Source organism: Xenopus tropicalis, chromosome 5 (assembly GCF_000004195.4).
Source record: "Xenopus tropicalis strain Nigerian chromosome 5, UCB_Xtro_10.0, whole genome shotgun sequence".
Classification (NCBI taxonomy): Eukaryota; Metazoa; Chordata; class Amphibia; order Anura; family Pipidae; genus Xenopus; species Xenopus tropicalis.
This window is the reverse complement of record NC_030681.2, coordinates 137,749,480-137,772,024: the sequence shown is the minus strand read 5'-3', so window position 1 is coordinate 137,772,024 and position 22,545 is coordinate 137,749,480. Positions and strand designations below refer to the sequence as shown.

At 39.9% G+C, this 22,545-nt stretch overlaps 1 protein-coding gene across 3 annotated transcripts in view; it reads right to left on the bottom strand.

The window, feature by feature from the left end:
* The window catches only part of asap2 (ArfGAP with SH3 domain, ankyrin repeat and PH domain 2), a 103,531-nt gene that overhangs the window by 14,769 nt on the left and 66,217 nt on the right, over positions 1-22,545 (bottom strand). For all 3 annotated transcript variants that reach the window (XM_002935032.5, XM_004914478.4, XM_012963462.3), the window contains exons 7-13: positions 21,356-21,441; positions 10,936-11,011; positions 8,247-8,333; positions 1,380-1,483; positions 1,206-1,275; positions 1,003-1,090; positions 679-727 (exon numbers count right to left, since the gene is read on the bottom strand). In XM_002935032.5, the coding sequence (XP_002935078.3) occupies positions 679-727; positions 1,003-1,090; positions 1,206-1,275; positions 1,380-1,483; positions 8,247-8,333; positions 10,936-11,011; positions 21,356-21,441 (560 nt within the window). The remainder of the gene's footprint in view (positions 1-678; positions 728-1,002; positions 1,091-1,205; positions 1,276-1,379; positions 1,484-8,246; positions 8,334-10,935; positions 11,012-21,355; positions 21,442-22,545) is intronic.

Sequence of the window (22,545 nt, the reverse complement as noted above, 5' to 3'; positions counted from 1 at the left end):
CACTACGTATAATAAATTGGACAGCACTGCTCTAACAGATTAGAGGGTTTAGCAACCCACTGGAAACATAGCGAGTTCCACCCATGATTAAAATGGAACCATTGCATAAGGTTTTAAAAGATTTGTTTGAATATAATCAAACAACATGAGACAAAAACTAAGATGGAATCCAAAAATGGACAGCCTAATTAGGCTTCTATAACAGATCATTAATGGCTACTTGTATTCTTTTGGACTTACTATGGTCCCACAGAATACAATGAAACCAAGTTGGGGCTCCTTAAGTGCTAGTGAAATGTTACCCTTCCACAAACAAATATGGCTGACCCCATGCACTGGCCCCTCTCTGTGCAGATTACTAGATTTTTTTAATGCTAGTGTATTCATCCAGAATACATGAAATGTAGTAGGGAGAATTCACACACTCGCTGGAACTTTCATATAAGTGTGCAGAACTGTTGCCTTTTGGTTTTTCTCTAATTAATATTGGGGGACGGAACAGGATTCAAGTCACCACTTCAGCCGTTCACCAATTTTAACCCTGGAAACAATAAAAGCCCTTGGACTTATTATGCCAGTCCTGGGCTTGTACTGATGAGTGAAGCAGCATGTTTGGAGAAGGTGACAAAGCCAGGTTCTTTTATATAACTTTCCAATTGAGTGCAAGTATACACTTACATTTGGCACTCTGTTTCATCCTCTGCTTGAAAGTGATATGTCCGATCATCTACAGCAGAAGATGCAAAAAAAATAAAATGGTTAGATTATTCACATGAATAATTAGATCAGTTAGATCAGTAACGACAGATTATTCACATGACACAAGAATACAGGGGTTAATATGGTATAACCATTTCTGATAAACATGTACAGCTGGAGTACATAATTAAAACTAGTAATGAGGTTCTCATATAGAACATGACGATTATCTCGCTCACTTTAATTATCCTCTTTCTTAATTTGCATGATTCTTGAAATAATGAGAGACGTTACATGACATACGTGAGATAAGGTCAAAGCTCTTCTTTTCCTCTGGGTTGGTTTTCACTTGACAGGTTAAGAGGTTCAGCTTTGCAGGCGGAATGTTTGCCTAATAACAGAAAGCATGAGGTGTATTGCAGTGGCACAGACAGTATGTGGATTATGATTATCATTTTGCAAACCGAATGAGCATGTAAGGGAAATGAAAAGGCCGGCGTACTTACTGTGCCATGAGATATGGTTAGAAAGCCATTTTGTACTGTGCATTTCCTCTTCTGCCAAACCTTTCTGATTCTAAAAGAGATTTTAAAAAAAAATCACATGTAGAATTAAAACAAAATCCCCACAAAATATACTCACACTACAACCAAAGTAAGAGTATGATATAATATAATTACCCATCACTCTTCTTATAGAGATAGCCGTCCCTCTCAGAGCCGTGTTCCTTGTTTCCCTGTGGCTGATGCAAGCTGTAAGCGACGCTCTGTCGGATCTGTGAATCCTACAATAGAGTATGGGGCTCAGTAGGAACCAGGAGGTATTGCTATAATACATTCACATTACAACATTTCAATGAACAATACATCAAGATTTTTAACTGATGTTGATAAAGCAAATATCCTATTTTATTGTTCTTGCTTAACGAACTTTACAAGGTGTAAACATAAATCAGGGTAGCGTTATTTTAGTAAACAAGGAGGATAACTGAATACATAGAACATGTAAAAATAAATAAATAGTGCTTGGATTTTTAGTATACAGTCGGAGGTATCGGTCCTACAGGTTTTGATTTCATAGAGACATGGTTTTCAACAGTATTTCATTGATGTTCCTGCTAAACTGTGAATGACATACCCTCTACAAATATAGAGTCTCGATTTTAACGTGGGTGGTTTTTAGTGATATAAACCCCTACACAGACTACACTACTGAAAATATACCCGTACTGTTCCCCCTTTATGTCTTCTATTCCATTTCTTGAAACCACTTACCAACTGTAAGTACTGATATACATACATAGATATGGTCTATATACACACATTGACATAGATAGATAGATAGATAGATAGATATAGATGATAGATAGATAGATAGATAGATAGATAGAGAGGAATAGGACCTGTTATTCAGAAACCCATTATCCAGAAAGCTCCTAATCATGGCAAGGCCATTTCCCTTAGACTCCATTTTAATCAAGTAATTCAAAAAATGAATTCCTTTTTCCTCTCTAATAATTAAACAGTACCTTGTCCTTCATCTTAACTGAAAAATAATTCATCCTTGTTGGGGGTAAAACAATCCTATTGGGTTTATTTAATGTTTAAACATTTAAATAGGAAGATTGGGTAGGGTTGTCATCAGGCAAAAAAAAAAAGTCAACTGCACTGAGCCCAGCAAAGAAGCAGCTGTACATAGGAAAATTCTAAAGGGATAATGTGGAACAAAATGGAAACAGTGGGGCAAATCGACAGTAACATTTTATATGGGCATCACCCAACCTGTGTCCTCTGGGGGGAGGGGGGTATTTTTTACAAACTCTTTGCTGTGGATAAATGCAACTACTCATCCTTAACATCTGCTAAGAATCATTTAAACATGTAATAAACCCAATAGGATAATGTTGCCCTTGATAATGGTGATAAAGGAAATCACTTTTTAAAATTAGAATTATTTGCTTTAAATTGACTATGTGTGATGGCCTTCCTGTAATTTAGAGCTTTCTGGATATCAGGTTTCCGGATAAGGATTCCCACACCTGTATAAGCTAAAAGAAGCAATCATTTTCCTGCCCTCCCTGAGGAGCCTCTGGGCTTGTGTTCCTCTGCCAGGTACAGGTGCTGTCAGTTCTTTATATAATTATCTGTGTGTGTATCTATTTGCTGGCAGGAAAGTCCTGTTTGCTTGGAGTTCCTTTAGGGATTCCGTTGTCACCCAGGCGTTACGTTTTCCTCTGACTTCCCCTGCTTGGATCCCATGTCTCTCCTGGGCTTTGCTCACAGCTGTTGCACAGTGTTTGGAAAGCCTGGTGTAACACAATCCTAGAGATGCTGTCTAGAGGCTCCTTTATTCTCCTGCGGTTATGGCACAACCACTTACGTTTAAGCATTTCAGGTGCCAAGTCACATTTCCCAGAGTCAGGTGGGGGTTGGTAGGATAAACTCTCCTCGTTTTTTATGCCTTTGTGTTGTTTAACCTATTTGATCTCTATAGTAATGGGGCAAACATGAAATGTAAACAGGAGAATGGAATCAGAAATGTGCTTACATTATTCTACCTGGAATAAGACACAAGTTAATTGCTTACTGTTTGCTACGGGCTACTGCACTGGTAACAGTCTCCCCACTGTTGCCCATGGCCCTAACTGGCTGATGGCCTTTTAAAGGGATTCTGTCATGATTTTTATGGTATACTTTTGTTTCTAAATGACACTGATTACATAGCAAATAATTCACTCTTTCATTTAACATTGTATTCTTTTTTTTAGTTGTAATATTGGTGTGTAGGTGCAATGTCCTTGTAGATTGTAAGCTCTTTTGGGCAGGGCCCTCTTCACCTTTTGTATCGGTTACTGATTGCTTTATATGTTACTTTGTATGTCCAATGTATGTAACCCACTTATTGTACAGCGCTGTGGAATATGTTGGCACTTTATAAATAAATGTTAATAATATTAATGTCAGTGCATTGTGCATGAGTCTGAGCTTTCAGAAGGAGCCAGCGCTACACATTAGAACTGCTTTCAGCTAACCTATTGTTTCTCCTACTCCCATGTAACTGGAGGAGTCCCAAGCTGGACTTGGATTTCTTAATACTGAGTGCTATTCTGATACCTACTGGGGGCTGCTATCTTGCTCCCTTCCCATTGTTCTGCTGATTGGCTGCTGGGGGAGGGGGGGTGATTTCACTCTAATTTGCAGCTCTGCAGTAAAGTGTGACTGAAGTTTATCAGAGCACAGGTCACATGGCTGTGGCACCCTGGGAAATGAAGAATATGGCTAGCCCCATGTGAAATTTCAAAATTAAATATGAAAAAAATCTGATTGTGTTTTTTGAAAAACGGATTTCAATGCAGGATTCTGCTGGAGAAGCTCTATTAACTGATGTGTTTTGAAAAAAAAACATGTTTTTCCATTTCCCATGACAGTTTTCCTTTAAATTTCAATTTGGAAACTGGCAAATGCTTAAAAACAAACCCCACCCCCCAAAAACGCCATTACAGTATTCACCTAGGAACACATTATGATTCCATAAAAATGCAAATTACAGTTAATTGGTGTAGAGTCCTGCATATATATATATATATATATATATATATATATATATACATACACACACAATATAGGTTTATATAGTTTAGCTTATTCTTGTGGTGTGATGTTAGAAAAAGTATGCACTGAAAGGCAAGGGGTACACACATAACATGCAACAGATGACGGCTATGTTAGATCACTTACTCTTCTAGACTTCGGTCACAAAAGGTAAGAGCGTATTAGGAAGAGAAGAAAAGGCCATTCTTGAGTTACAGCATAGTCACACAGAAAAGCACATTAATTAAACCCCTGCAGTCAGACTACTATTCAAGAGCACCCTTGTGCTAATAACTTACATGGGTGGCATTACTCTCAATGAGTCAATCAATAGCTACGCTAACCTGCCACCTGATTAAACACTCACAGCTTTTTAGTCTTGATTCCTTGGGAAAGCAATTTAAGCAATCAGGGATTCTGCACATGAGCACAATAATATAGTTGGCAAAAGAAAATCACAGCTAAAGTGAATGAGGTAGAGACAGAAATCTTACCCATTGTAGTCTAGGGTCCGGGTGCTCATGCCCCAGACCTTCAGCTTAAGGAGCCCAAATGTGGGGAAAATAGAAAAAAAACAGGCAGGCACTTCGGAAAAATTAATTCTGAAGTAGCTCAAACGTTGAAATAAAAACAGTAGATTTTATTTAAACTTACACATGATGTTACAAAGCCATACGCATTTCGTACCAGAAACGGTACTTAATCATAGGCTCAATGGCCTATGGTTAATGATTAAGATTAACTACCCTTTCTGGTACGAAATGCATAAGGCTTTGTAACATCATGTGTAAGTTTAAATAAACTCTACTGTTTTTATTTCAACGTTTCAGCTACTTCAGAATTTCTTTTTCCGGAGTGCCTGCCTGTTTTTTCATTTTTCCCCACTATAGTTGGCAAAAGCCTTGCACCAGTCTGTTTTATTGCAAAGGAATTGGAACTATTATACTGTACAAAAGACCTAGCCATTTTATGAGAGCCCTTTAAAGGAGAATGATACCCCCAAAGCTAGAACCCCAGAATGGACAGGTAAAGGAGAAGGAAAGGTACCGTATTTTTTGCCCTATAAGACGCTCCGGAATATAATGAGGTTTCCCCCAGGGCCCCCCCCCAAGCATCCTTCAGCTTCCCCCAGGGCCCCCCCAAGTATCCTTCAGCTTCCCCCAGGCCCCCCCCCCAAGTATCCTTCAGCATCCCCCAGGGCCTCCAAGCATCCTCCAGCTCCCCCACGGCACCCCCAGCATTCTTCAGCTTCCCCCAGGGCCCCCAAGCACCTTCCATTTCACCCCTAACCCCCCAGCGGCCTCCGGCTCCCGTGATGTCTTCCTCTCTCTGCCGCGGCTCCCAGCTGCTTCTGTGCTTTTATAAGGTTGCGCCCTGTGCGTGTGACGTCAGTACGCATGGGCGCAACCTTATAAAAGCGAGGATGTAGCAGAGAGCCGCGGCACATAGAGGAAGACGCAGTTTGTTGTATAAGACGCACCAACTTTTCCCCCCCCAGTTTTGGGGAAGAAAAAGTGCGTCTTATACAGCGAAAAATACGGTACATGACCAGAAATAATGCAGCTCCAGCTGTAACAGGAGGTAAAAGAAATGTGTCCATTATTTGGCCCTTACATGTATGTGTGGTTTATTTGTGTGCACTGTGAAACTTATGATCCCAAGGGGCGGGCCTTAGTGCTTAAATGGTACTTTTCTATTTAGGATTACCATACTAGAAAGGTATATTTTTATGAAAAAGGTTTATTTAGAAGCAGGGTTTTACATACGACTTATTTTATGCAATATATTTTTATGGAGACCTACACTGTTAGGGGATATAGTTTTCCTTTAAGAAATTACTTGACATAAAAAAAAATCACAATTTTATTTCAGACTAAATCCAGTTTTGTTAATTCTTTATTTGCATACTGTTTCAATAAGCCAAAGCATTTGACTGCAGTTCTAGTGCATTTTTCTTGCTTGCGCATACACTGCATGTATAAGAAAGCTTAGAATGGCTTAACCCAGAAATCCATCATTAGGCAATGATGTGACCCCTTTTAGCATTTAATACTATTTGAGAAATTGAGAAAGCAGTGTGGGCAGAAAGGGAAAAAACCATGGCTGACTAAACAGATGGCAGCTCCCAATGATAATATAAAAGCATTTTATTACTTTGGAAGAACAAGGGATTTATGTAGCTGACGCATGGAAAACTGATAAAAAAAACACACAATCATGATAAATATTAGAGGCAACAGAGTGCATACTGGCAGCAACAGCAATTAGATGAGAAGCATATGCATGACTAGTGCCTGGACTGGTTTCATACACAATGACCCAGTTCTTAATTTAATAATGAGACAACTATTAGATGAGTGTATCTACATACATTTTTAAAGGGATGTTATTATTGAAACAAGAAGGATTTATATCTGCTTGTAAACAGGGTGCATAGTTCAGTAAAGGAGGACAGTATTGCACAGTGTTGAATTAAGCCGGCCACACAGGATAAGATCTACTTGTCTGGTGAGGAGGTGGTGGCCCAAATAATGTCTGCATAGGGGTCTACACATAGATATTTGTAAATCACTGTAGCCACAATGCAGACCTCTTCTTCCATTTGAAAAAAGTTTTTTATTTTTTACAGAAGAAAAGATAACAGGCATATTTACAGTACAGTTTGTGCATTCTGGTCAGCTTATTAACAATATTCCAAACATTGACTTCTCTCTTTGGCCGAGGTTAGACAGGTGAGTATTCATACCATCCTTATGCTTTAATTTATTTCCTGTCTAATTGTCTCCTGCGAGTTGTCGGCGTTTGGTTGTTGCAGTATAATTACAATTTTACCTTTTATAATGCAGACCTCTTCTAATGGGATGTTCTGTATTTCCGGAACAATATCTGGCTGAGACCTTCCCAGATATCAATCAGGGAGTAAGTGGCTTGGCCCCAAACAGGCAATTTCACCCAGTGTATGTGGCCATAAACAGGCAGATATAAGCTGCCAATTCGAGTCCTTTAGCCCGATTTGGCAGTTTATGCCCATGTATAGATACTCCAGATGGCCCTATATGACCGATATCTGGCTAAAAATCAGTCAGGTGTTCATCAGGCAAGTCTGACTTTTCATACCCCCTTTATTATAATGTGTTAATTTGGCCCTAGGGCCAAACAACCACATTAGCACAATATCGCCCACTTAAGGTGGGCATATCGGGGAAAAGATTAGCTGGTTTGGTGACCTTACCAAACAAGCAAATTTAACCATGTATTGCCACCTTTATGCTAACTTTACACTTGTTTTAAAAAAGGTTACAGCAATTTTTCTACTTGCGTATTTATTGATAGAAATAGGCCCATCTGCTTTTTTTTGGTTGTGTGAGATTTTAGCTCAGAATCATAAAAAAAGCCCTTTGGTAGTTCTTTGTTTCAAGTGGACAGAATTTAAAAAAATATATAAATAAATAATAGTTTCAATGTGGTGTAGACATGTGCCTTAGTCTTATTAGTTACCCAACTGCAACATACAATGGGGGTTATGTAATAAAAAGCTCTAAGTTTTCCCAAGAGCAGTAACCCATAGCAACAAGTCAGTATTTACTGGTCACCTGCTTAAAAACGAACATCGTATTGGTTGCTATGGGCTACTGCTCCTGGGCAAACTTAGTGCCTTTTATTACATATGAAAGAATGAGCTATACTATTGGTGCAACACAGCTGCTTTTAACCCTTGGTTCTGTATGGTTCCCCTTGGTGGTGTTATTCCACATGATTGATAAAAAGAAAGCTGTGTAACAAAATGCCCATGCCATGCACTGGTAGCACCCATAATGATACACATACACACTTTAAGTATAACAACTGAATGCCAGTTTTGCCTAACCAAATATTACAAGCTGTTTTCAGGCTTTCTGGATGATAGCTTTCCTTACGTATAAGAGCCTATTATATAAAGATGCCTGGCATACTCACCTCCTTCTGCTCCACTTGTAGGGCAGCTTTTAAGATATCCCTTAGCTGGCTAAGCTGCTTCCTCTCTTCATCCTGGACTTGCTTGATCTTAACAAAAACATTAAAGGACAAGTTAAACATGTGTTTAACGAGGTCATGTGAATATGAGGTTAATCCTTATGATATGAAATTTCTCAGGCAACAGCCCGAACATGACCTTCTTTATGTAAATAAACATCGGCTTGTGACAATTCTATTAGCAGCTGTCTGGATTAAACAGCCAGGGAACCACAGGTATTAGAAGTCATCTATAAATCCCCTCTAATCGCCCATAATGCTGTCCCCAGCCAGTACATCATTTGTTATCATCTCAAGCTTATCTATATCAATTCTTTTTATGAATACACAAAGTAAACTGTAAATGTTGCAAAAAATACTCCTGGCCATATTTTACACGTAATTTTCCTTTAATATATTTGGCTAACATGGCTTTTTAAACTATAGTTTTATTATTTATATTGTTTATTATCTCAATACAAAACATGGCATTGTTCTCAGTCCCAGTGAATGCTGGGAGTTCTGTAGAGACAGATTCTTGATCCCTTATAAATGGCCTACTGAATAAATAAATAAAACACGGGTCTTTAATCTACTGATATAAAGTTACCATATTTCTCTGATTCTATAAGCGAACACAACCATAAGTATGAAGGTAGGCGCTATAAAGGACACGTTAATCAACATGTAGCTCCTTCTACTAAGAGGTGCACCCACCACAGCCCAAGTGTACTGGTTAGTGCCCATATAGGAATAGCTACAACTGGTGTGTAAAACATACAACCAAGTTAAGGCTAAAGTTACACTAGATTAGGATGTCACTTTAACACTGGTGTTGCAATTTTAAGTTGGCCTTATGTCATAACTTCTTATAGGTCCTACAATTCAAGTCTAAAAATACAGACCACCATGGTCTGTGGCCACGAGTGATCCCTGGCACAGAATTCCGTAATAAGATTTCATGTATGTGGGTGTAAAGACTCAAGCTTAGATATACAATATCAATTCAGCGCTAGTTCCCTTCCTAGTTACGGTACAACACAAAGAATGTTGTCTTATAATATACGATGTGGTTTTCACAGCTGTTCAGAAATGATCCGTGTAATCCTTTGTTAACACCACTTGGAAGAATAAACTGTCTACTTAACTGTAATTTAAAGCCTAAAAAGAAACTGCGCTCATTAGGGCGACACATGTGAAGATATGAAGTGTTGCTGTAGGAATGTTGGTAAGATATTCCTTGCATTGCTTGAATAAAACTGGAAACTGCCTGAGTCATTTGGGTTTCTAGGGCCAAAATGCACCGATACTCAGCCAACTATTCTTTAGCGATTGGTCAATGTGTGGTTGGTGTAAGAAAAGCTTAAAAATTTCCTTTGAACTGGGTTAGGGCCCTGTACACCACAAAGGCCGAGCATTGATACATTTTCATACAACAGGTTCCTACTTTGTGGCACAGGTTGGCCTTCCTCTACTGTCAATTGTCATTTTTCATGTAAGAGTACATTTTTAGGGGTCTCTGGCAGACAAATCATACCTGCTCAAGCCAGTAAGCCAATAGGTTTAGCTCTATTCTTCTCTATTAGCACTATTAACTGCTTCAGGTTTGTCAAAGTACTGAACCCATTATCCTTGGTAACATTACTGCTAAAAATCCTATACTTGATATTACCATAGCATGCTGCCGATGAGCTGAACAGCTGCTTATTGTACAATTTAGTTACAGATGTAGATAGCCAAATTGCATTAAAATGCCTGTAACATCCACAGGATAAATCAGTGAAGCTTAAGGGAGTGCAAAGCAGGTTTTCCTGCAGGGTTGGAGTGGCTTGCCAGAGTATCAGCATATAGCCAGTGGCTCAAGACCCTTGTAGGCTCTTCTTAAAACAATGCCCCTAGTCTGATTTTATTATAATTATTATTTAATGCATTGATGTCCAACTTTTTCCATGTAGGAGAGCAACTATTTAATATACTATGTTTGGGTGCCAAATTATTAAAAAAAAAAAAAAATTAGAGCTCTTGAGCAGTTCTGGTACCATAAAAATCTCTTGGAGGGCCCCATCTGGCATACGGGGTCTTCAGTTGGACAGACCTGATTCAAAGCATTCTTATTTTATATAGTGACTGTGAAATTGGTCCCTGGATACCATGTACTATATTGGACCCCTAGGTTGCTCAGTTACTGGCGCATCTGCCAAACACCCTACATACAGAATCAGGCTGCCCACTCAGATGCCAGGAAAACTCCCAGTAAACTCAATGGTCAGTGGTTCCTCCAGCTTTTTAAACATTTAGCCAATGTCATGTTCATCTCCTATTTCTGAATAAAAACAAAGGAGAGATAGAATATATATTATGGTTAAGAAGAGAGGAAAAAGATTGAGTGTGAGGAGAGGAGTATAAATTATTTAGAGAGTGGGCCTATGGTAGCTTTTCTGGTGGGCCCCTTGCATCCCTGCCTGACACTGATCCAAGAGGAAAGTCAAGATTTTTCCCTCTGGACAGACTAAGTGGGATCTGATTACAGGATGGTCTGTCAAAATGGCATCCTGAAAAGCTCTTGCATACAGTGACAGTTGCACAAAATGAGCTCAGTTTTTTTACCATAAGCGGATCAAATAAGCGCTGTGCAATGAAATACCCTACTCACCGTGTGCAGATCGGTTGAAAGTTTTTCAATAGAGGGCTTCAGAGTCTCAACAGCTTTCAATCCATCCTGGAAAAAGCTAAAACAACAGAATCCATATTAATAGCCTATAATAATGGGGGTCATTCGCCCAAAAATATGTGTATAAAGCTACAATTCTCAAACCGAATAACACAATTATTTGAGAGAAAACCGATGACAAAATGAATACAGAGCACCGATACAGGTATTCTAACATCACAAACTGCAAATCTCCTGCTTAGACTTATGGTATCTGTAGAGGCTATGGGAACACTTAGGGGAGTTGCCCCTTTGATGGAGAGTGTCATTAATGGGATGGCCATTCAGTCCCACAATTTGGCCCCAGCCACTTCAGTCACAGTTAAAAAATAAATAAGGTTTTTTTTCTGCTCTAAAATTACTCTGTACAGCCCCCAGAATAACATGCCTTTCTCCCTGCATCCAGATTTATTTCATTTCTCTATTACAGCCAGTTCAACTGCAGCTCTTTTACTGACTTCCTTGTGTAGCGTGCCCCCTTTTGCTTTCTCAGCACCTCTCTCTCCAACTATCATGACCTTAATGAGGTACCTACTGTGCATGCCTGATTGATTTTAATTGGAGCAGAGGCAATGAGCATGCCCAGTAGGCACCTTTTTGAAGTCTTCAAAGATGGAGAAAGAAGGAGGACTCACGCTAGACAAGCAAGTCAGTAGAAGAGCTGCAGTTCAGCTGCTTGTAATAGAGAAACAAAATAAGTCTGCATAATTTTAGAGGATTGTAAAATAAAAGGCTTACTTATCTTTTAAATATGGACCTGTAACTACTTTTACTTGTTTAAAGGGCTTGTACACCTTAAAGTTAGTTAGTATGACTAACAGCTTGATATTCTGAGACAATCTGCAATTGATTTTTACTTTTTGTTTTTTCTAATTATTTGTCTGTCTTCTTGCTGGTTCCCTACAACCCCACCCTACCCTTCCATTTTAGTCGCCCGCGACAAATCTCCTGTGTCTCGGGCGACTAATCTCCCCAAAATGCCATCCCACCGGCGAAAATGTAAATCGGGATGGCAAATTTCAGTGAAATCGCGCCGCTGCGTATGCCATCCCACCGGATATTTACATTTTCGCCGGTGGGATGGCAATCCGGGGTGATTAGTCGCCCGCGAACAGGGAGTTTTGTCGCGGGCGACTAATCTCCCCGTGTGCCAGAACCCTTAAAGGGGTTGTTCACCTTTGGGTTAACTTTTAACATGATGAGAGACAATTTGCAATTGGCCTTCATTTTTTTTATTTTTTTTTTTATAAACATTTTACTTTTTGTTCAGCAGTTCTCCAGTTTGGAATTTTAGCAGCTGGTTGTTAGGGTCCAAATGCCTTAGCAATCAGGGAGTAGTTTGAATGAGAGACTGGAATATAAATAAGAGAGGGCTGAATAGAGAGATAAGTGATAAAAATTAACAGTAAAATTGTAGCCTCACAGAGAAATAGTTTTATTGCCTGCTGAGGTTATTGACCCTCTATTGAAAGATGGAAAGATAATAATAAGATAATAAAAGGTGAGCCACCACTTTAAGGGAATTAGATATTATTTAGCAGTAAAGCGGTCAGTTCTGGTGCGGATTTTTCATGGTTTAAGTCACTGGCATTAAATTGCAGGGACTGGCACAAACCTAAAATTCAAATGAGTCATTAAATACAAAGAGGGGGCAGATTTACCAAAATCTGAACTGGGGAATTAAGAGGAATTCCAAGCAGTCTGATATTTTCCCCTTTGAATATCACATTCCGGACTGTCAGGAAAGATTTTTTTTTTTATAAGTTGAAAATAAGAACTCAAGAACAAATAATTTCAGCATGGAAAACAAATTGTTGAATCTGAAATGCTCAATCTTATTTTAAATCGAGCAGTAACCATAAAAAAAGCCATACTATGCATTGAAATATTGTCTCACTGCCTATAATTAATGGAAGGAACATAGAGGTTACATAACTCCTAAGTGGGAAGGTGTGTATGAGTTTTACCCTCTGTATCTAACTGTTCATGTTATTGAGGCTGACATGACTGTATTATTCAAACATAAGCAGAAATATATATATATATATATATAAATAGGCATGTACATACCTGCCCTGAATATGACAAAGGATTAGTAATGCGCAATAAACAAGCTCTGCTTGGTACCCAGACAGATGTTTGTACAGAATTCGGGAATAAAATGTGTTTGTTAGAGAAAAGCAGAGGTGGTTCCCATTTCAGCAAGAGGAGAAAAAGAACTAAACAGACAGCCACGGGCCATTTATAAAGGTAAAAACCACTATTGGATTGTTGTTATGCTGTGTAGGCCTGTGGTGATTTCACCCTTGAGAAACAGATGTATTGAAGAGAATGGAATTAGTTTTCTCCTCTCAAGCCTTTGGCACTGGGAAGCCAATAAGGCAACAACTACCGTAATCTAATTACAGGATCCATTTGTGTGATTAGGCTTGTAGTGTAGAACTGTGGAACCAGAATTGCATTTTGAAATTAAAAAAAAAAGTAAGTGGGAAAAGGGAAAGCAAGAGGCTTAGGGCCAAGCAATAGCCATTTGGAAGTACAAAACATATATTTTCTGTGCACTAGAGCAGCAGTCAATTCTTGTGCAAAACCCTATAAAGCCATACCCTACGGCAACAATACACAAAGTATAATACAGATTTATGGGCTATCCCTTCCCTACCAGGGTGCAACCCCATGGGCCTCCTGAATGGATTTTACTATAACAAAGAATTGCACAGGCAATTCTGTTACGCTGGCCAGACATTAAAAGATCTGCTTGTTTGGCAAGGTTGCCACAAAATGCCCACCTAGAGGTGGCCATAGGGTTGCCACCTGTCCAGTTTTGACCCGAACAGTCAGGTTAGGGTAGGGCTGGGCAAGATTCTGGAAGACTGACATGGCAAAGATTACCTATGACATCACGTCCCGCCTCTCTGCCTGAAGCACTGGGGCAGGCAAGGTGGCAACCCTAGGTGGCCAACATCTGGTTGATCTAATCGTTTGTGCCAAACGATAAGATCGTAATTGGTGTTATGTAAGGGACAAAAACAAGCAGATTAGGTTCGCGATTCTAAGGGAAAACCAAACCCACCTGATTCACATCTGGAAAATTTTGCCCAGATATTGGTCAATATTGGTCAGGTTTGCCATTCATAGGGTCTCATACATGGGCCTATAAGCTGCCGATAGACCTAGTCAAGAACTTATCGGCCACCTTTACTATTCAAAGGCACCCCTGTCCTGGAACAGAAAACTTGTTACGTTGATTACATTGTCACATCTTTTTTGCAACAAAATTATTATAATTAAAGGGGAAGTTTCATCCTTTGGACACACATTTCCCAGTGCATTTTGGCAATATGTACCTGTTTGAATTTTTAAAAAATTGCTATGTTTCTTAAAATATTTCTGTATTCTGCTAAAGTAAACGCTTACCCGTTAACCTGTTGCTGAGGTGTTGTGCTGTTCCAATGGAAAAGGGGGTCACTGACCCCCACCTCCAGTACCTTATTGCAGAGGCAGGTGCTACTGGGCCCCATCCCTTCCTTGCCTATTTGCATAGCAAGAATAAAACTGCATATTCTATATATACATTGAGATTCAGACTTCCCTGGTTGTCCCTGATGAAAGTTCCAGTGGGAACTGAAACGTCGGACTGAATAAAACCTCACTTCTTTATTTCATCTGATGTCTCCATGTGTGAAAATTCCTGTGAGTGCCGTCACTACTTCTTTATCTACATTTGCAACACAGGTATGGGACTTGTTATCCAGAATGCTTGGGACATGGGGTTTTCTGGATAAGGGGTTTTTCTGTAATTTGGATCCCCATACCTAAAAAAAATTTAAACATTAAAAAAACCCAATAGGATTGTTCTGCCCCCAATAAGGATTAAATATATCTTAGTTGGGATCAAGTACAGGTACTGTTTTATTATTACAGAGAAAAGGGAATCATTTAACCATGAAATAAACCCAATAGGGCTGTTCTGCCCCCAATAAGGGGTAATTATATCTTAGTTGGGATCAAGTACAGGTACTGTTTTATTATTACAGAGAAAAGGGAATCATTTAACCATTAAATAAACCCAATAGGGCTGTTCTGCCCCCAATAAGGGGTAATTATATCTTAGTTGGGATCAAGTACAGGTACTGTTTTATTATTACAGAGAAAAGGGAATCATGTAACCATTAAATAAACCCAATAGGGCTGTTCTGCCCCCAATAAGGGGTAATTATATCTTAGTTGGGATCAAGTACAGGTACTGTTTTATTATTACAGAGAAAAGGGAATCATTTAAACATGAAATAAACCCAATAGGGCTGTTCTGCCCTCAATAAGGGGTAATTATATCTTAGTTGGGATCAAGTACAGGTACTGTTTTATTATTACAGAAAAAAGGAAATCTTTTTTTTTTATTTTTAATTTGATTATAATGGGAGTCTGTAGGAGATGGTGTTCTGAGCTTTCTGAAGAATGGGTTTCTGGATAATAGATCCTATAGTGGTAGGATATAATGTGTTTGTTTATTTTAATTTATATCCATTTGACAAGCCCAATGCGATTGCTAGGGCACAATATATCCAACAAAGGGCAAGTCTTCCCACATTTCCCTCTGCTCCCTTTTTATAAATGTCACCCATTGATTTATTTTGTGCTATCAAACAGCTCAACTTCCAATGCAATAATCTCTCGGCTAATAATTTAACCATGTAGCCAGTCTGTCTGAGATACCCAGAAATTTAATTAGAGAGAACTGTGACGAATCAGCCATTATACCCTCAAGCCAAACTCCTCTCATCATTTTAACTCCAAGGGTGATTTGTCTTATTAAGTACAGCAATTACGGGCTACAGTTCTGTCTGCGCAGATATGTTGTGTTTGTGCATATGGCCAGTAATTAAGCGCATTAATTGTTCTCTGTAATATTGCTGAATGGTCAAGGGGACAGATATTCCTAGAAACCTTCGCATGCAGGCAATATATTTTAGTGACTCATTTAATTTGCCCTTCACTATATCAAGTGTATTTTCTATTAAACTCTCCCCAACTCAATTTGTTTAAATCAAATCTAGTCATGACATAAGGGATAATAAATGAAATGCTTTGAGGTCATAATGCAAAATATCACATGAAGTTCTTAGTCTTGTTCTACCAAGAAAATGCAGATAAGAGTTTATGTAACTTGCAGTTTTGACACATAGACACCAGCCTAGCTACAGCCTTCGACTTGTAGCTAAACTCTAACTCACACACTGTGTCTCTCTTTAGATTGTAAGCTCTTTTGGGCAGGGTCCTCTTTACCTCCTTTACATATCTGAAGCATATTCCCATCAGGGGTCAATAACTGAACAGCGGATTTTGTCAAGTTGGAAGTGTCAAATCCTCAGTATCAGGTCCCCCAAGTGAAACCCAGGTGAGCTACAGTAGTCCCATAGTCTGTACACTTGCATCCCTATTCTGAGGGTGGTACCCCCAAGATTACTAGTCTTTCTAAGTCTCCTTGGTGGAGGCTCAGGCTACTCACTAGCTAACCCAATCCTATCTCTTACTCCTAGAGTGAGCTATTACAGAACTATCCTCACACTTACTTCACCTACTGGGCCTACCTCCACCCAGGCCCTAACCTGCACCCACCTTCTAGGAAAGCGGAATCCAAAGAAAGGGGCGGAACACATGTTGGCTTTCCCAATAACAATGACATCTGCTGGCCAGTAACTGAACTGCAAGGAAAATACTTTAAGCCAGAATAGGGAAACAGCTTCCCCTCCCAAGTGTAAATTAAAACCCCGCTTAGGGAACTGCCTGAATAAGACAGTAAAAATGCAAACTTACAAAATAAGTCCAGCTTAAAAGTTGCTAAGCTTTAGTTGCAATAACATAACTGACAGGTGCACTATTCCTTTAAGTGCAATGTTATGCTGGTAACAGTAGATATATACTGTTAAAGGCTTGGATCAGGCGCCATCCAACAAGATGGAATTATTTTTTAAGTGATGAAGTCACAATGACTCAGAGTCTTGGATTGGATTCCTGGCCACCAGCACACATGGCCTTGGCCAAGTCACTTAACCTCCCTGTGCCCCAGGCATCAATCAGATTGTGGTAAATGTGGTTTTGTTTATTTGGACAGACACAGTTGATGTGCATCATGCTACCTATAACATCACTTGCCGAGCACCGTAGTATGCCGTCAGTACATATGTAGATTGCAATTAAAAATACATCACCAAAATATTATAGCAATATATTTTCACATCTCGGTCACACAGTTCAGCTATTATTGTTATACTGCCGTTAGTAGTACAACCCCTGACTCATTAAGCACAATGTACCACTAATTGTATGACATTACCATTAGGTTCTCATCGTTAGACAATCAGCATAGCATTTCTACTGTAAAATTACATGATCTAGTTTGATACATGATTCACTTTGTTTAGTTTCTGGCAGAATGTCCAGATTTGTCACTAGGGTTGTGTACCCTATAGGCTCAGTTCCAGGGACTATACTGAACCAAATCAACTGCCCAGTGGCCCAAGATGCCATAGAAAACATTCTGGATTTGAACCATTAACTTAGGTACAAGTGTGTGCCCTGGGGTGGGAAATGTACAGCTACTCATAGTCACTTTTGAGACATAAGGGAATATTTTTCTAAGGATGAAAATAAAATTCACCTCAGTTCCCCAGAGGGAAGCTCCAACATTTACTTGCATGCTGATCAAGGGGTGAACACTATTTTATCTATTGGTAATTATACCCCTAAAAATAGTATAGTAGTGAAGAGAGGGCTGTGTTCCCCTATAACAAACTGCAGTGAACCCTCCAATTAGCTGAAGGCAAGCCAAAAGAGTAATAATCCTTGCCATGATCTAGTCCTATCAGCTCTCTCATGGGGTTGGAAGTATTATAGTGGACAGTAAGCACAATAGGTGCATATCTCTCCCTGCCTGGGATATACACTGCACTAATAGTCCTGGTATCCTGCATTCTCAATCATAATTAACTCACGCACCGCCCCCTTTCCTTCCTATATCTCCCCTCATCTCCAGCCTCCACTAAGGGGATATCAGAGGTAAGGGACATCTGCCGAGAATTCTGAGTGAATTCAACGCCTACTCAATCGCTGTTGCACAAGAACAGGGTTAGAGTCCAGTTCCTTCAGTTCTAGCACAGCTATAATGACCCGACCCCAGCAGCAGCCAAGGTCACCCATATTACAAACATTATTTATTGTTCTTTATTTCCGGGCTCCTTTCCATATACCCTTAGGCTGCCCTTCTCATAGTTCCAATGTACCTCCAGCAAAATACATTCTACCATTCGGCAGCTGGGAAGATGAAACTACAGTTCCCATCATGCCCTGCCAGAACATTTCTTGGCTTACATTCTCTATCTAAACCAGAAGTACATTTAACTGGCAACAGTCCAACTCTCTAATATTGTACTATTTGACGTTCTCATTTACAGACAATAAATAAGCGGTGTTAAGGATCGCTCACTCTTAGGTACCCTGGGTCAGTGCAGTTTTCTGTTAATAGGGGTATTAGGTACGTAATTACAATCACTGGGGGGTACCTAACATTTTGGCACCCCCCCCCAGTGATTCTACCTTTTCTTCTCCTTTAAGGGGTAATTAAAAGTCCTAATTACTGGCTGGATGTGCCCTCCACACTGGAGGCCCTATAATAATAGGTGAATGTCATTACAGGCAAAGGAACCCACAATGCATTCATTTTTGATGATCCAGCTTTGAAGCACATTGTACTTCCTTGCATTCATGCTTGTCACAATGAGGATGTCTAATAACTAATTCAGCAACTGTAACAGGAAAAAAAACAATGATAAAAAAAATAAATGACTCATTTGCCTGGGGGTTATAGTCCCATATGTAATATGTAAGCAGTAACCAATAAGATGTTTGCTTATAAACAAGTGACCAGTAAATGCTACCTGCTAATAGGTTGCTATGGGTTACTGCTCCTGGGCAAACTTAGTGCCTTTTATTACATAACCACAGTCGTAGGCAACCGGTGAAATTGTGGTACAGGTACAACATGAGTTTGTCTGCCCTTTTACCAATAATTGTTGATCTCCTTGGACCCACATAGTGATCTATCAATCTAATTGATGGGATATGATGGGGACACAAGACCTAAGGCTGATGCCACACGTGGCGTTTTTCCGCTGCGTTTTTTCTCGGCCTAAAAACGCGGCACAAGCCACACAGCCCCTGACTATGGCGTTTTTCAGCCTAGAACTGGTGACGTAAGCAAATCCCGTTTCCATGGTGCTAATAGAGCGAAATAGCAAAAAATGCCGTGTATTTCCACTAGGTCTGGCAGCTGCCTTTGTGTATACATAGGAATAGTTTGCTTTGCAAATACTGGCGTATTTCGGCCTACGCTTGAAAAATCCGTGCTAAGGCGTTTTCTAGCGTATTTCCGCATTGTGTGGTTTGCTTCGAGTCTTTTCAAGCTATTTCTATGGATGATGATATCGGGCGTTTTTCAGCCGCTGAGAGTATTAGAGAATACACAGCGTAAAAACGCCACGTGTGGCATCAGCCTAAGGCAGAGGTTCCCAAACTCTGGAGGCCAATAAGGTTTAAAGGGGTTATTCACCTTTAAATTGATATTCTGAGACATTTAGCTTCTTGTCCATCAGCTCTAAAGTTTGGCATCTTAGCAGCTATCTGGTTGCTATCTGGTAATAACTGAACCTCTGACATCTGCCATATGTTCTGCATTGCTGCTAAAGCACTATACCCCAGCTAGGAATAGGTAAGCCTGTGTGTCCCTACTACTCTTTTGTGAAACATCAATAGGAAAAAGGTGTAGTTCATAAAATGGCCCAATGTGGCCCGGAAGCCTTGTCGTTGAATGATAAGCTGTGGTTTGGAATAGCCGCCACTTGGTTATAGCAGTAGAGGAGTATATATATATATATATATATATATATATATGGCCCAAGTAACATTCTCAAGCACAGATCTGTGGTGCTCCCATTTATTTTATGCCAGCCTGGGTATAAATAGAAATAGATTATATAAACCCATCCAATTCCTGCTGATCAGATTAATTCGTTAAGTGGCGGATCAGATCTCCTGCAGACGCTGCTGAAAATTTACCACTCCAATTTATGGAATTCTCATATATAATTAAGGAAATGGAAGAACTAAGAGCTCTGACGGGTCTGTGGTTAAAGCATCTAGGGGGAACAATGCCTAGATTTAGAAACTGAATTAGCATATACAATTATCTACATCCTACATAATCACTCAGAATTCATGCAATGTTTAAACCCCACATAAGCACATCCTTAATTCCTATATACATTACTCTCCCTATACTATGAGTGAACAGTCACAGGTCATTTCCATTGGTTACTGCACTGTTTTAAATACGCATAAATATACATACAGGTATGAGACCTGTTATCCAGAATGCTCGGGACCTAGGGTTTTTTCTAGATAAGGGATCTTTCCATAATTTGACCTATATGTTTGGCTAAGAGGCCAAACAAGGAAATCTAGAGAATCTATTGTACAGTACCCTGAAGGTGTCATATATAAGCTCTACAGTAAAGGTCTCAAAGCTGCTGTTCTACCACTCAGTTCTGAAGGTTCTTAGTATGTAGTACTAGCACTCAAGGGGTTAATCCATTTTGAGACCTAGAGGAGCTGCTGAATGAAATAAAGGACTCTTGTTCCGTGCAATAGCCACTTCAGTGTCCTTATGCCCAGAGGGGACAGGAGGAATAAGATTGACATACTGCGAGGCACAGATAAACAGTACAGGAACGAATAAAAATACCTTATCTTCTTATCTGAACAAAGCAGCTAATTTACAAAACGGACACAAAAAAAAAAGTAATTAGGAAGTTTGCACACTTAATGATATCGCTTGCTAGAATTTCCTGCACGGTCACACATCAGCATTATTCCCAGGCACGCACGGCCACTGCCAATGTCACTTTTCTGCCTGCTACTCCAATGCCAGCAGCCTCCATCTGCCACCAACTTCCATTCATGGCCTTATTCTGCTTATTCAAACCTTCCTTCCAGGGGGCAGTCTGGTGGTGCTTGGGGGCAGAATAGAAGGGTTCTGGCACTGGCAGATAAGCATAAAATGGCAAAGGAAGGGGGGGGGGGGTGTACTGGGCTAAGCTGCTGGGACTTGTACTGAAGCAGCACATCCATCCTCATAATTCATCATCACTTTGGCATATGGGCAAATTGCAAGAAAGCAAAATATACGTAAAGTGCACCTGTTTGCCTAACATACTGGCACATTCTGTAAATAATTCCTTGTCCTTTAAATATAAAGGATGATCATTTTTATTGGAAAACAGAATTAGAAAAAAAAATCCCAACTTACTTGCACTGTGCGTGGAAGTACTTAATCAGGTTCTGCAGCAGATCTACTCCTTTTTTAATCTTTATTTCATTCACTTTCAGCAGGTACTGTAAAGGCAGAGAGAATAAATAGCTTAAACTGGGTAATATGTGAAAAGCCGTCAGGCAGTCATTTTATTTAAAGCCTGGTGTGTGAAACACTTGATGTGAGAGCTTGATGCTGTGCTTTACTTAACACCCGGGAGTCAAGGGAGTATATGAAATGTAATGTAATATTCCGATAAATGGGAAAGTGCCTTCCATCACAGACAGGTGTTTGGATCACCCTGGTTCTCTTGAGAGGACAAATGCCAGTTTTCCATAAGTAATAGGCAGACTTTGAGGGAATTAAATGGCAAATCTCCACCCAAATGCTGCTTTGAGTACAAGGAAAGAAAATGTCATTGTTAGTAACTTACCAATATAGATTAACACATTTTCAATAGTTTTCATTCCCAGTGGTTTTAAAGCTATTTGCAAATGTAATTGCTACAGAAAGCAACACTTTTACATTTTAATATAAAAAAAAAATCACATGTTGATCATACAGGGCAGAATTTAAAAGTGGTGCACCCCTAGGCCTCTCTCACCACCCACCCCATACGCACTACCAACTGCTGCCACCCCCACTCTTGCATCCCTCAGGCGCTTTCATGACCAGCAGCTGCACTGGGGACTCGCGTCCAGTATGCAGTGCAGGCGCGGCTAGTGGGCTGCCTGCCTCCCTAAGCCTGGGCTTTTGCCTGAGCATAAATCCAGGCCTGTGATAATGAGGGGTGCATGTTGATCATATGAGAGGTGCATGTTGATCATATAAAGGGTGCATGTTGATCATATCAAGGGTGCATGTTGCTCATTTCAAGGGTGCATGTTGCTCATATCAAGGGTGCATGTTGCTCATATCAAGGGTGCATGTTGCTCATATCAAGGGTGCATGTTGATCACATGAAGAGTGCATGTTGATCATATGAGGGAAGTGCATGTTGATCATATGAGGGGGGTGCATGTTGATCATATCAAGGGTGCATGTTGATCATATCAAGGGTGCATGTTGATCACATGAGGGGGGGTACATGTTGATCATATGAGGGGGATGCAGGTTGATCATATGAGGGGGGTGCAGGTTGATAATATGAGGGGGGTGCAGGTTGATCATATGAAGGGTGCATGTTG